The sequence below is a fragment of the Cavia porcellus genome, unplaced genomic scaffold (assembly GCF_034190915.1).
Source record: "Cavia porcellus strain 051 isolate PalLab524CR breed Dunkin Hartley unplaced genomic scaffold, mCavPor4.1 scaffold_37, whole genome shotgun sequence".
Classification (NCBI taxonomy): Eukaryota; Metazoa; Chordata; class Mammalia; order Rodentia; family Caviidae; genus Cavia; species Cavia porcellus.
The window spans coordinates 10,501,651-10,516,666 of NW_026947520.1; the positions used below are offsets into that span (position 1 = coordinate 10,501,651).

General features: G+C 44.4%; 1 protein-coding gene and 1 long non-coding RNA gene across 9 annotated transcripts in view; one reads left to right on the forward strand and one right to left on the reverse strand.

The window, feature by feature from the left end:
• Positions 1–6,260, reverse strand: LOC106026144 (uncharacterized). Its single transcript, XR_001199789.2, has 2 exons — positions 5,905–6,260; positions 1–1,417 (listed from the first exon to the last, which is right to left on the reverse strand). It is a non-coding gene; the product is annotated as an uncharacterized LOC106026144 (long non-coding RNA).
• The window catches only part of Ints14 (integrator complex subunit 14), a 26,941-nt gene continuing 17,485 nt past the window's right edge, over positions 5,561–15,016 (forward strand). For 3 of the 8 annotated variants that reach the window (XM_063243292.1, XM_063243291.1, XM_063243293.1), the window contains exons 1-5: positions 5,563–5,890; positions 6,383–6,596; positions 8,967–9,250; positions 11,120–11,227; positions 14,364–14,519. In XM_063243292.1, the coding sequence (XP_063099362.1) occupies positions 9,029–9,250; positions 11,120–11,227; positions 14,364–14,519 (486 nt within the window). In that variant the 5' untranslated portion in view covers positions 5,563–5,890; positions 6,383–6,596; positions 8,967–9,028. Of the gene's footprint in view, positions 5,891–6,327; positions 6,597–8,966; positions 9,251–11,119; positions 11,228–14,363; positions 14,520–15,016 lie in introns of all 8 variants that reach the window. The other 5 variants (XM_063243290.1, XM_013145462.3, XM_013145463.3 and 2 more) reach the window with 5 other exon arrangements.

The window sequence follows — 15,016 nt, forward strand, 5'->3', positions numbered from 1 at the left end:
TGGGTGAACAAGGCTGGTTTATTTCTGGGCCTATGTCAGGCGTGACACCCAGCCTACAGTGGCACAGTGAAAAGTGGACCAGATTTGGCAAGGGGTTGCAAATTCAAATGCGTTCAGATGCCAGATGGATAAATGTAAGTTCTGTGGGCCGTAGTCAGAGATGGCGGAGAGGACCGAGGCTGTGTCTGAAGGATCCACAGGCCTTCCGATGCCAAGCTGTACCAGTGGTAATGGGCAAATCACAAAGCGAGGAGCCAGGTTAGGGGCAAGTAGCCCTAGGCCTCCCATCCTTGGGCTCCTCTTTACCAAGCTAAGATAGACAAGACCCTCGCCATGAGAGTGGGGAACCGCTGGGGTCCATCAAACACTGTAATGTCACAGCCTCAGACCTTTGGATTATATTACTTATTTTTTATATCATGTGGACTTGAGGATTAAAAATGGTGGTCACTGGTAGAGATGAACAAAAGAAGCCCCTAAATGTCCCATGAGCCTTCGTCTCCCTGACTGAGCAGCTGGACTCATGCCCAAGGCAGGGAAGGCCAGTGATAGTGGTATTCCGGTTGAGGGCAGGTCTGAGGCGGGGCTCTGTTCATGGTCCTGTGGCCGTGCCAAGGGCCTGTGGCCTGGAGCAAGGGGCAGGCAGGTGAAATCAGAGGGCTCTGGTGGTCAAGCAGGAATCCATGCTGTGCCCCATGGCTCCGGGCCCTCCTCTAAGTTAGAAACAACACAGCTTTTACAGAGGAATGATAGTGACAAACACTTCTCCCCAATAAGCTGACAGACTAAAACACCAAGGCAATACCCAGTGCCAATAAAGAAAGTGATAAGGACTAAAAGCACCCCAGATGATCTTGCTCAACTGTAAGGCAGATCATGCCCCTCTGAGATGCCAAATATTCTGGAAGCTTCCCACCTGGGACAATGGCCCATGTTGTGCCCACTAGCAGAAAACCACAGAAGGACAAAGCCACGTCCATCTGCCCGGCCCATCTGGAGAAAGGTACCCCATTCACCTCTGCCCTGCCTGGCAAAGAGGTGCAACCATACTCCACCACCACCACCAGGCTCCTCAAGGCAGCGGACTCCTCTGCTCCCCTTAAATGCTCAGTCCAGCTGATTTAGCTCGTGGAGCTCAGCCCGCTCCCACGTGAGTAAAGAAACAGCCTGGCTGCTTCCGCGGAGCTCCTCAGGCAGCGCCCCCCAACAGTCTACAAGCCCAACCAGCGCTGCCTATGACAGCAGACATTGAAATCCATCCAAAAGTTGGCAGAAAACAGATTATACAGATGACAGTACGTCCTCCCCACAGTCAGCGTACACACTGCAGTTGGTGAAGTCGTGGCTGGTGCTGTGATCTCGCCCTCGGGGAAGCTGAGGCAGAAGGGTGAAGAGTTCGAGGTCCGAGAGTTTGACCCTGTCTCAGAAAATAAAAAAAGTAAACAAACAAAAGTTGATGTCAATATATTCATTAACCAATAATAATAGGAGCCCAGAGCAGAACATGCAACATTGCTATATTTAGTCAGTATATATATTTTATTACGTAGTATATGCACACGGACTTCATATAGTTTTATAAAGATAATGTCAAAATGATTGTAATTCTGTCACTGACAGACATGGAATGAACAAAGAACAACTCTCTGGTACTGTACCTCCCAAAGCCAGGAGCTAGACCTGTACTCGAGGAAAGAGACACATATTGTTATGGAGAGGAAAGGAAATGCTTATGTCCTACTGTATTTATTTTAAACTTTGAATTTTCCCAGGTAGACACAAATTTGTTATATTTTGCATTATCTGCTTCCTCACTGAAAGATATTACCAAAATTTTACAAGTATGAGTGATGTGCCTAGCAAGCTAGGGGGAGCTCAGATCCTGAGGGGAACCTTCATATTAATTGATTGATTGATTGTCTTTTTCAGACAGGGTCTCACTATGCAATTCAGGCTGGCCTTGGGCTCACTTTGTAGCCCACGCTGGTCTTGGATGTGCAACCACTCTCTTGCCTCAGCCTCCAGCGTGCTGGGATTACAGGAATGCACCCTCATACTCTACCAAAGTATAAACTTTAGGGGATGTTGCTCAGTGGCTGAAGTGCCTGCCCGGCAAGCGTGAGGTCATGAGTTTGATCCCCGGCACCAAAAAAAAAAAAAAAGAAAAGAAAATGTAAACTTTAACTTTATAACACTTTTCAAAGGAGAGAATGTCCTGGTCCTGGGTATTTTATTTCCCAGTTTTCTGGAAATTTTTTTTTTCTGAAACAGTACCTCACAATATAGTTCAGACAGGCCTTGAATACACTGTGTAGTCCAGGCTGGCCTGATACACAAGGTGATACTCCTGCCTCAGCCTCCGGCCAAGAGTGTCCTGAATAAAGACACTCAGTTGTTTTGACTTTCCCCCACTCATTTCTCTTTCTCCCCGTCTACTTTCCCAGAGGCATCTCGAGCCTCACAGGCTGGACCCTGGGCCCCCCCATTGTGTATAAGGCTCACCCATTTCCAGCGGAGGCAAAGCTAATTGGGACTGCAAGTGTGTAAAAGGCTGGCTTTGTTCAGAGAGGCTTTCCATTATCTTAGTGCAGAGGCAAGCTTTGTGGTTTTCTCAAACACAATGAAAAAGACTGAGAGAAGATCTAGAGTGATTAAAAGAAAAGAGGCCCAGTGTCTCTGCCCAGACTATCCGAGGGAAAGGAGATGTGAGGACGGAAACCAGGGATCAAAAGAGTCTCTAAAGACGCAGCCACAGACGCCAGTGTTGGATCTTACTAAGATCCAGGTTCACACAACCAAGGCCGAAAAAGGAAAAGTTGATGTTTCCAAGACAACTGGTTCTTTGAAAGCTGATCTGATAGCTGATACTGGGATATACTGTGAATTACTGTGAATTACTTTAAAAAGTTGGTCTCCTTCAGTGATGCATACCAAAACCTTCATGAATGTCATGTGCTACCTGAGATCCGCATCAAAATTCTATTTTGGTGGGGGACAAAAACATTCTGTGTTAGGGAGGAGTTAGAAGGGGGATGAATGAAACAGGATTAGAGGCTGAACCGGCAGTGAAAACCAGGAGAAGGCGCCATAGCGTTTTATTATGTGATTTCCCCTATCTTCATTTGTTTGAGATGTTGTGTAATAAAGTAGTTTTTTAGAAGAAAGAAGCACCATGTTCTGATTTCCTAGGACTTCTACTCTGGTGAAAGAGGAGACTGGAGGGACGGGAATGAGAGGAGAAAGGGCAAGCCGGGAGCTTGCTTGGGTACTTTGGAAGCAGGCGGGCTCCAGGCCGGGGACAGGAAGGGACACAGCACAGCACAGGCCTGTGAGAAGAGAGAACGGGGAAGGGAAGTGGGATGCCGTTTTCGGCCTTCTTGTTTTTGCCTTTTCTCCATTTGCTACTTATGAAAAAATCATCCCGGGAACTTAGCAACGAAGATTCCCAGGCTCTAAGCCATGAACTTCCAATTTAGTTAGCAGGGCCTGAGAGCCTGCATTTTCCACACATGTCGCAGCAGAGCGGGATGTCTAGATCTCCCCAGGAGCCCCTGCACGTGGCTGGGGACATCTGTCGCTGACCTTGATATTGTCAGACTGTGACCCAACCACTCTGCCTGCCTTCACAACAGCATCCACTGACTGGAGGCAGGAAGAAACAAAGGTGGCAGGAAATTATGCAAAGGAAGCTGTGTACTGATTTCCTTGAATGCATCTGCAAGTGTGCAAGCTCTCTTGAGTAGAGAAAGAAATTCATCAGCCAGCTATGGCCTGAAAGCCAGCTCCTGAAACCCTTCTAACTCCTTGTGCTCATGGTCTCAGATGCTGTTTTCACTGAACAACCTCCCGATTGTTACTGAGAGGAAAAACTCCAAACACTTACTGGCTGTCCTCAGGGACCCAGCCCTCTCCACAGTCCTACTCTGCATCAACAATTTCAACACATCAATCTTCTGCCTTCCAAGTATTCAGAAAGCCTTGATGCAGAATTGGGCCACTAAAACCTGATTATCCATCAGCAAATGACTAAATTTAGGACTGGGTAAGGTCATGAATCAGCTTGGATCTGAGCTAGAACTGGCAGAATAGTTTTATATCTAGATGTCCCCCCCAAAGCCTCACATAGTCATATTTGGGGATTTGGGGAGGTGATTGAATCATGGAGTGTGATACTCATCAGTGGATTAGTCGACTTTTGAGTTTATAGCTAAATGTGATATTGGGCCAGGCATGGTAATGCACACCTGTAATCCCAGCACTCCGAAGGCTGAGGCAGGAGGTTGCCTTGAGTTCAAGGCCAGGTTGGGCTACATAGTAAGTTTAAGGTCAGCATGAATTACAGAGTGAGACCCCATCTCAAAAAACAAAACAACAAAACTTAAAGGTGATGTTGGGAACTGAAACCTCATCAAATGAGGTGGGTGGTCTGGAAAGGTCTATCTGGTTCCTCCTCCCATGGTCTCTCTGCTTCTGAGCTGCTTCTCCTCTGCCAGATGACTATGAACTGAAACCTCCACAAACTGTGAGCCAAAATAAACCTTTCCTCCTTATACTTGTGGATGTCAGGAAATCCATTCCAGTAACAAGAAAGTAATTAAGAAAAACTAACTCCTCGACTGAGGTATCAGCGCTTTGGAGGTGACTAGACCACCCTCTGCCTCCGCCCTCATGGCCATAGGCCTCAGAACACAAGATCAGAAATTATGAGTAAGCTGAAACCGGCCAAATAAGTAAATTAATTTAGATGAAGGAGAGACGACAGGAAACTAGAAGGCAGACCTTTGGGGAAGGGAAAGGGATGAAGGGAGGAGAAAGAAATGGTGAAGGGAAGGTAACAAGGTTGAAAATGAGCAAGATATGTTAAATGTATGTACCAATTTCCCAAAATGAACCTCACCACCCTGTATTATTAATATGCGCTAACAAAAAATTAAATAAAAAAGAAATGTCTAACTAACCAGCAGGCCACCCTCTTCACTACAACCCTCAAACCGCAGGCAAACAAAAACCAGGGGAGGCACAGAGTCAAAGGACAAGGGCAAGAGAAATGGGGCTCAGCACAGGACAAAAAAATATGCAGAATGCTTAGTGGTAGCAGCGCTCAATAGGGAATTAGTTTAGGGAGAGCAGGAAGAGGATTCTGTGGTTTGGGTCAGCAATGTGCTGGAGGGCCCGGATGAGACAAAGAGCAGCGAGGTTAGCGTGGGGCAGGAGACTGCACAGTGTGAACAGATCGCAGGTCGCTGGGCCAGAGGCCGCCCATAGATCTCTACGGAGGACGGCCGTGGGTAGTGGGGAGAAAAGTGCAATGCACAGAGAGCTGGCCGAAAGGCACTGGTCCAACCAAAACCAAAGATCTGCGATATTGTCTAGCAGAGAGGTGGAGGAGAAGGTAGGGTTACAGGGGCGCGCGCGCAGAGAGCCGCGGAGAAGGGCGCGCCCCCTAGCGTCCAATCTGAGACATAGCCCCGCCCCCTGCAGCCCGCCAAGTCCCGCCCCAGCCTAGTGCTCTAGGCGCTCGCCAGGGTCCCTTTTCTCCCGCGGCCCAATAGTTCCGGCCGTGGGGCGCGGGCGGAACGTTTAACCTGACGGACCGTGGCCGGCGATGAGCTGGGCTGAGCGGAGAGGCTGGGCGCCCAGGGCTGCCTTTCCTGCCGCGTCGGGGTCTATGTGGAGAGGTTAGGGCCGAAGGACAACGCAGGGCCTGCGGTCGGCCTCCTCGCCGCCTCGGGAGCCGCCCCGCGCCGCCTCGGAGGCGCTGGTTCCGGGCTCCGCTCGCCCTGCGGCCCGGCCTCTCCGGCTCGCCTTGGCCCCAGCCCCAGCTCCAGCCCCAGCGCGCACCTTCCCGGGAGAGATTCCCGATCTCACATGCTTTTGACTGATTTTAAAGGTAAAAGCACTTACTTCAGTGCGATCCAGATTGGGAACTGTGTATCTCTAGGCCGGACGTTGAGAAACGAAGCCGTCTCAGCGCCGAGGGCCTCCTCCTTAGGGCAGGTCTGCCGAGGGCGAGGAGAGGGGAAACTCCCGAGAAAATATATTTTAATCAGCTCCAGGGAAGAGATCTGCGTCCGTGTTGGAGACTTAGCATTCCTTCTTTGGGGGTTTAGAAGTTAATAAAGACGGGCAGCTAAGATTTATCCGCAGGTATAGGCTGTTCTTGGGAAGGACGACCCCCAGTTGTCTGAAGCGCTTTACGTGAACAGTGCTTGCGCGAAAGGAGAGACGGGCGGGGGAGCGCGAGGCCTAGATCCAACCCAATGGTGTTCTCAGAAAATTACTAGATGGGTTGGGCAAGGATTTTTATTTGGCTTTATTTTTAATTAGGCCGAGAGTACTTGAATAAATGAGCCATTATTCTCAAAGCATTTGATTCCCTCAGTCCCCCTGTGCTGACAACCTGATCGAGTACTAAACTCTTCCCACAAATTTGCCACTGTTGAGATGCATTCATCTGGAGGAAGAGCCAGCTGGAGGTGGCTTCAAGAGCGGCAATCAGAGTCACCCAGGCCACTATTAACCACAACTTTGACGGGCACCGGATGTGCCTTCTCAGACCTGTCTATGTCTCTGTGAAGGATTTCCCCTTCTCATAGGTGAGGACAGCATCCCTGATATTTGACTTTTTGTTTTTGTGTTTTTGTTGTTGTTATTTTACAACAGGGTCTCGCCATGCAGTTCAGGCTGGCCTTGAACTCAATTTGTAGCCCAGGCTGGATTCAAAATCGAAGGATCCTCCTGCCTCAGCCTCCTGAGTGCTGGGATTACTTGTGTGTACTACTACACCCGACTTGATATTTGACTTTTAAAGACAAAGGCTTTCATGCATGTAGGTTAGCATCACAGGAGCTGAAAAGCTCTACCTCGTCGCAGGTGTAGGGGGTCCCTGATATCTCAGCCTTGAAAGAGGAAGAAAAAAGAAATATGCTTCTGCTGACCAGAATAAAAATCTGTAAACATACTTCACTAAATAATTACTGTTATACAATATCTGGTGATTAGGGTGGTTCAGTAGCCATTATCAAGTATTTGTAAAGCAGCTAGTATGTGCCAGTTACTGTGGTATGTTCAGAGGAGACAGTGATGGGCAACATCTGTTCTAGGCCCTGACCTTGGTGAGTTTATGGTCTAATATAGTGTAGTTGAACCAATGTGACCTTCACCTCTTAAACACTAAAGACTGAGTTGACTGAATAGTTCAAGTTGATACACCTCAGCTTATAGCATTAAAAGGTACCCCCAAGTTCTCAGAGTTTGTTAATTTTAACTTTGGATACAATTTTAACCAGCTTAATTACCTAAATTTCCAGCCCCTGGCAGCCACAATTCAGCAACTCAGAATGATTACAGAGGGTTACTGAGAAAGGTAGAGTACATACTTAAGGCCTAAAAATTAGAATCCAAGTTAGAAGGCTGGACAGCAGGGATCCTGTAAGGCAGTTTCCCTGCGTGTTCTATTTGCTGTAGAACTTCTCAGAATCTTTAGTAAGCTTCAAGCTTACATTTTTCTTGCATGTCCCTCCAGAGCAATGTCCTGCAGCCCACACCTGGGGAAACGCTGGGTGAAAGGAACAGCCGGGCTGCGTGCTGGACAGTACAGTGTTGGTACCTGAGTGGTGGCGCTGGCTCATTTTAAGACAGTGAATTATGTTTGGCACACCTGTTTAATAAGACGGAAGGGTGACACACCTGTAACTTTATCAAAATGTTAAATATTTTGGATTTCTTAGGGATTAGAAATTTTTATCTCTGATTTCACTTTATTGGTGTTAGATACACCAGACCGTGTTGTATTTGAAATGTATCTATGGCTATTGTATGATAATAGGCTTTTCTTATTTAACCTGAATCCCTAACTCCTCCTTGTAACATTGTTTCCATGAACTTCTATGTTCAGGTTTCCCAGCAGTCTATTTAGAAATAGAATTTTAGGGGCTGGGGATTTAGCTCAGCGGCACAAGCACCTGCCTTGCAAGCAGACGGTCGTGAGTTCCATCCCTGGTACCGGTAAAAATGAAAAAGACAAAAAAAAAAAAAAAAAAAAAGAAAGAAATAGAATTTTAGAATATCACATTTAGATTTGAGCATTGTACCTACAAACAGTCTGGTTATTGTTAAATGGCTGTTTTGTTTTGGTTTTTTTGAGATGCAGTCTTGCTATGTAGTGCCCTTGAACTCAGTGTGGAGCCCAAGCTGGCCTAGAGCTCACAGTAATCCTCCGCCTCAGCCTCCCAGGTGCTGTGATTACAGGTGTGCACCACCATGCCTGGCTCTTGCTATATGTAGTGAAGTGAATTCCGAAACACGAGTGAGTGAACATTAAATCGCTAACCTGTGTATAGCCACCTAGAGTCTTTAAGTTGGGAACAGTGTACTCTTACCCTCCTATCTCTTGATAGGAGATTGAGATTTCAGTGAGACTAAACACAGGACCTTGTGCATACTAGGCAAGAACACTACCTCTGAGCTATGTCCCCAGTTCTTTTATAAATTTTATTTTGAGACAAGAATCTTACTGAGTCCCAGCCTGGGCTTGAACTAATACTGCTGTATTGACTACAGTGCCTGTGGTGCCAAAAAAAGAATGGGGAGTTTCAGGTACTGTACAGTGGCACCACAGATGGTAAGTACGAATGTCGCTCAGTAAATGTAGTGTTGGAGAGGTGACGTAGGTATGTTCATTGTAGTCAGTCGTGAAAAATGGCAAGTATGAACATCAAGGCCTATCTGAATTGAATTTTTTCAGTAGAAATGCTTGTGGTAGCTCCTTGTCTCTGGCTGCTTAGTGAACGGTTCTGGAATGGTCCTCACAGTGAACTAAGCTGCTTGTTCCTTGTAACTAACTCTCTGCGGCTTGCCCGCTCTTCCATTTCAATGTATTCATTTATTTCTGGGGAAATGCCTAAAATGATGATGAACTATTGTTTTCCTTCCCGTGACATGCACGGCCTTTCTGTTCTCCCCAGCGTTTCTCGGCTAGTAGCTATCTCTCTGCACTCTGGCTGGGAGCCCTGGGTTGGCCTTCGCCATGCCGACGGTGGTGGTAATGGATGTGTCCCTCTCCATGACCCGGCCCGTGTCTGTCGAGGGCTCCGAGGAGTACCAGCGCAAGCACTTGGCAGCCCACGGTCTGACGATGCTGTTCGAGCACATGGCCACAAATTACAAGCTGGAATTCACAGCCCTCGTGGTGTTTTCATCACTCTGGGAGTTGATGGTTCCGTTCACAAGAGATTATAACACCTTGCAGGTACAGAAAGAAATATGTTCTTGTGTGTACAGGACCCAAAAACTATCTTACAATGTTATACTTTATTTGTAGAATTTGCAATTATTTAATAATAAGTGTATGGGTAGGTGAAAAGCAAGATCTACAATTAATAAATGTTTTGTCTTTCTGTCATAGAGGTGTGAGAGGCTTTGCTGCTGTGTCTCTTGGTTTTCTGGACTTCTCTGTAGAAAGGAGAGCATCTCAGGATGCAGTACTCCCTAAAATTGAGCATTTTTAGATTCAGCACTGCTTTTTTTTTTTTAACCTTCTCATGAAACTTAGGGAAGTGAAAAAAATATCTCTCCTTTATAAAAAGAAAAAAAATGCCCTTATTCTAAAGTACTTCAAAATGATATTACTCTCCAACAAGGATCTTTAGTATACGGAAACCAAGAAATTACAGTTTTTAAATCTTGGTAGGGCTGGGCATAGGATGCATGCCTGTAATCTCAGTAGTGAGGAGGCTGAGGCAGGAGGATCACCATGAGTTTGAGGCCAGCCTGCACTATAAAGCAAGGCCCTGTCTCAAAAAAAACAAAATAAAACACTGTGATTGGTAGGTACTTTCTTCCCAGGGTATTTTCTGTGATGTGCCAAAAAAAAATTTCATTTCTGCCATCTCTAAATCATTCTTTCCAGCAGGGCTTCTCACAATGCTGAGTAGCCTGTAAGTGCTGGTGGGATTAAGCTGCCGTTTCAGAATCATTAGGCAGTTTAGAAATCCAGGATCAATGCAGTTTGAATTTTTAAAAATATGAAGTGTAAATTTTTGCTAGAGCATTCTGTGTAAACAGATTTAGAAGAAAAATTTTTTTTTTTTTTTTTTTTTTTTTGTCTTTTTCATTTTTATCGGTACTGGGGATCGAACTCACGACTGCCTGCTTGCAAGGCAGGTGCTTATGCCACTGAGCTAAATCCCCAGCCCCTCAGAAAAAAATTTTAAGGCTGGTTGTAGGGGTGCATGCCTGCAATCCTAGTACTCAGGAGGCTGAGGCAGAGAATTATAAGTTGTGTGCTCACCTGGGCAATTTAGTGACTTCAAGTTTATCCTGGACTGGTTAGTGACACCCTATTCCCAAAAACAAAAACAACAACAACAAAAAAGCAAACTAGTACAGTTTTTGCAAAAAAGGCTTATTTGTTTGCTTTTATTTTTGGGATTAGGGTCTCACTTGTGGACCAATTTGTTCAAAACTCACTGTCCTCCTGTCTCAGCCTTCCAAGGAGCTGAGATTACAGGTTTGTACCAGTGAATCCAGCTTGCACTGGCTTTCTTATAAGTGGCTATGCTAAGGATTTGTGGTGTCCCGTGGTTCTGAAATGGAAAATTGCAACTTAAATAATGAGGGGTAATGATTAAGCAGGGGAGCCCTGCAGTCACTTTCCCCGGGTAGAAATCTGGGCTCTGCTCTGTCTTGTTGTGACACCTGGGAGCATTACTTCATCTTTGTGTACCTTAGTTTCCTCAATCAAAGGAGAGCTAATAGGGTGAGGATAAAATCCACATAAAATGCCTAGAATGGTGCTCAGTTAATACTCAATAATTTTGTCATTATTTTTGAGATATGTTTTAAGTTCTTCAGTATTTTCCTTTAGGGTCCACTTATAAGGATAGAATCTTGGAGAAATATTGACTCTCAATAAGAGGGTAGAACAAGAGCAGCTCATGATGATTTTTCTTTATAGTTGAAGAAGTCTGTTGTATTGGTTTTTTTTGAGAACTTACGCTTTGAGCTCTCAAACTCACTGTCTCTTGTGTAATATCCATACTTTGAATAGTTTGTGTGATTTTCTAGTAAAACAATGAAGAATAATAATGACCTTTTTTTTTTTTTTTTACTCAAAAAGGAAGCACTAAGTAATATGGATGATTACGACAAAACCTGCCTGGAGTCTGCATTAGTTGGTGTTTGCAACATTGTTCAGCAGGAATGGGGTGGTGCAATTCCTTGCCAGGTAAAAGATCAGTGCTTTATCGTTGCCCCAACTTAAAAACATTAACCTCTGTGGTGCTTCGCTATTCCTTAGGCCCCAACACATCAAGCATTGTAATTTCCACAAACTACGTTTTATACTATTGGTATCGGTTTTTAAAAGAAGGTACTAAATCACTCTAATCTTATTACACTAATCTAAGCTAAATCACATGAATGTGCTCAGAAAGCAGCAAAATTATGCCTTAAGGAAGGCATCTTCCTAGGTTATTGACTTATTGCAAATGGGTAATGTTTGTGTAAGAGAATGGCCCCCAGTGGGATTTAAGAATTGCACCCCCAGGAAAGAGTGATTGTAATTTTGAGTGACAGAACTAGTGCAGTACAGTCTGTCTTCATTAGTAAGGTAACCTGCATTCAGCCAGCTTTTACACTCTGACCTCTCTGATTGTCTAAAAGTGAGGTTATAAATGTCACAAAACCTGTTGCTCTTTACATAGAGTTCACAGTGGGTCCAGAGCAGCAGCAGAAAAAGAATGAGAAGTTTGCTATAATAGATACTTTGTATATTAATATTATATTCAAAAGGAGAAAACAGATTGCTAAAAGGAAAATCACAACAACCTGCAGCAGCATTAGCAGACTTTTTCTTTATTCTAGGCTTTACTATGGCAGTTACTCAACTCTGCTCTTACAGAATGAATGCAGCCTCAGTTGATACTAAGTGAATGGATGTTGAAATAAAACGTTACCACAAATCCAGGCATTGGGCTAGATTTGGTCTGTGAGCTGTAGCTTGCTGTTGCCTGGTACATGACTTTTTATTATAGGGCAAACACAGGATTTCTCAGTAGTATCAGTGATGTCACTTGTATTTGTACCAGAAATAAGATTGTGGTCACCTGGGAGTGAAGAAAGGCTACAAATTAATTCAAAAGGAATAGGAAGCAAAGGGGGCTGGGGATTTAGCTCAGTGGCATAAGCGCCTGCCTTGCAAGCAGGCAGTTGTGAGTTCGATCCCTGGTACCGATAAAAAGGAAAAAGACAAAATAGGAAGCAACACAGAAAGCAGTAGGATGGTTTACCTAGATTATGGGGATGGTTACATAACTGGATGTAGTTGTCAGAACTATACTAAAAAAGGAAGTCTAAAAACTTTTTTTTTTTCTGTGAAAACCGTTGTTTGATAGAATACAAACTCTCAGGTTTAAGAAGACTCTGACTACTACTAAGGTTAAATCAAATGAGATTGGTGGGTACTTGCTAAAGAAACTGGCAAATGCCATTTGATCAGTTCCTTTTCAGGAATATAAGTTTGGCACTTCATAGATTTTATTTGTTTTGGGCAGTTTTTATAAATGGAGTAGCCAATTTCCTATCAGTATACAGAGGAAGTGAGATTTTGTTGCCAGGATCTTCTGAACCAGTCCTTAGCAGGTAGCACAGTTGTCTGCTTTTTCTTCTGTGGTCTTAGTGAAAAATGAGGGAAGAAATTTAAGAACTAGACCCTGGGTACCATGCAGGCTCACACCTTTGGTGTTTTTCTTTCTTTGAAAAGAAGACTGTGAATTAGATGGGAATTGGACCCTGACAGCAAGGGACCGGACTGAGGCTTGCCCAGTGGCTCAGACTCAATTCTGATTATTAGAACCAGTCGGTGTCAAATTTCTAGAAATTTAGACTCTGTTAAATCAAGATTTTAGATAAATGGACTGTGTCCTCACTATTTGAGTAAAGTCTGTCCAATTTTGACGTGACTTAAAATAATTCATTATCACATAGCACCTAAAAGCTAGTGTCAGGAGTAGATCGCTGTAGACCATTGGATGGTGCCCATAAAGGAAATTGCCTCTAGTCAGTTGATCGTCTTCCCAAAGGATGAGGTCTCTTCTGGGGACTGCCATTAAGCATCGTTAGGCTTTGGAAGGAAGCAGCAGTCTTGGTATTTCACATGGTGCAACATCTAATGCTGCTTCAATGGCCTGTTGTTATCAAGTTACCTGACTCAGCAAAGAAAGCAAATATAATTCTCCCCTGCAGCACAAGTAAATCTTTGCCCTACAAGGTTTCCCTGAAGCAGTGAAAAAAAGGAACATGGTTTTGCAGTTATCAGCTAATTTCGGTATGTTTTATTGGCTTTTTCAAATTATGGATGGATTAAGTACGCTTTTGGTGGGGTGGAGCAATACTGGGGATTGAACCCAGGGCCACTGTACCACTGAGTTTCATCCCCTACCTTTAAAACATTTTTTATTTTAAAAAATAAGATGGTTCTGGTGACGCTGGCTGTCTTGGCATTGGTAGAGGGTCACTGTGACATCCCCTGGCTACTCACAACCAGAGAAGTGAGAGCACAGATTTCCACTACCTTTTCCTTCCCCGTCGAAGTTGTACATCGCGTGCATGACAAATTTATAGGAGGTAATACTGCCTTTTCTCACTAAATTGTTCACGCTGCGCTTGGACTTGAAACCCTTCTGCCTCAGCCTCTTGAGCAGCTGCGATTACAGGCATGCACCACCATACCGAGCTCTCAAGTACGCATTTTAAATGATCATGTGTACTGATTAAATGTCTCTGATAGTTGTCATTTTACTTAACTACACATAGACTTTGTCATCTTAAAAAATAAACTGTGCAGGCTGGGGATTTAGCTCAGCAGCACAAGTGCCTGCCTGGCAAGTGCAAGGTTGTAAGTTTGATTCCTGGTGCCAAAAAAATAAAAATAAACTTTGCCAAAAAAAAAACGATAACTAGGAAAGCAAGCGAAGTGATGAAGTTAACTTAAGAACTGGTACTTCCAAGGATGTGAAATAATAACTTAAGATCTGGTACTTCCAGATGTGACATAAGTCATGCTGTTTTTACATGAATGCATTAAGTACCAACGCCTTCTTTTAATACAATTAAGTAAAAATTGGAAGTGTTCAGAGGAAGGTGATTGACATTTAAGTGAAATGGAGTAGAACAGGTAGATTTTAAACAGTTTACTGAGTTGACAAATGCATATACTTGTGAACCCCTGCTACAGGTAAGATAAAGACCATTCTCATCACATTGTTCCCTCAGAACCCTTTCTAGCAGGGAGAGCATCATGAGCTGGAACTGCTCTGCATATGTCATTTAAAGTGTCGACTTCCTCTCTCCTTTACAAACAGGTGGTTCTGGTGACGGATGGCTGTCTTGGCATTGGTAGAGGATCACTGCGACATTCCCTGGCCACTCACAACCAGAGAAGTGAGAGCAGCAGATTTCCACTACCTTTTCCTTTCCCGTCGAAGTTGTACATTATGTGCATGGCAAATTTGGAGGAGGTAATGCCTTTTCCTAAGTTTTCCAGTTTAACCGAATAACCTCAGGCTCCAGTTATGTTAGTGCTTGACTCTGTGCTGTGTTGTGCTGGGCTCCAATGCTGTTTTCTCCGAGGGCTGCTCGGGGTTTGTGCCTGCCTCAGGTGTGCTTTGATGTTTCAGTGTCACCTCCGCTGGGGAGTGTGGCTGGACGCGTTAGCCCTCCTGCTGATGGGTCAGGAAGGCTTGATATCAACTTCGGTGTTACTTATTTCCCTAATTCAGGAATTCTTTCATCTGTTCCACCAGAAATGTTGACAGAGCTGTACTTTGATTTTTATTTACTTATTTATTTTTTGTAAAGTGAAATTCTTCTAAGGTATTTATTTGACACCTAGCTTTCTGGTTTTCCCGTGTACTTAGGAAAGTTCATTCATCTTTCCTCATGTCAGTTTTTCTCTAAAATGTCGATAACCATGGTTCTTGCCAGAAGGTGTTGGAGAAACACCTCGGAGGGAAAG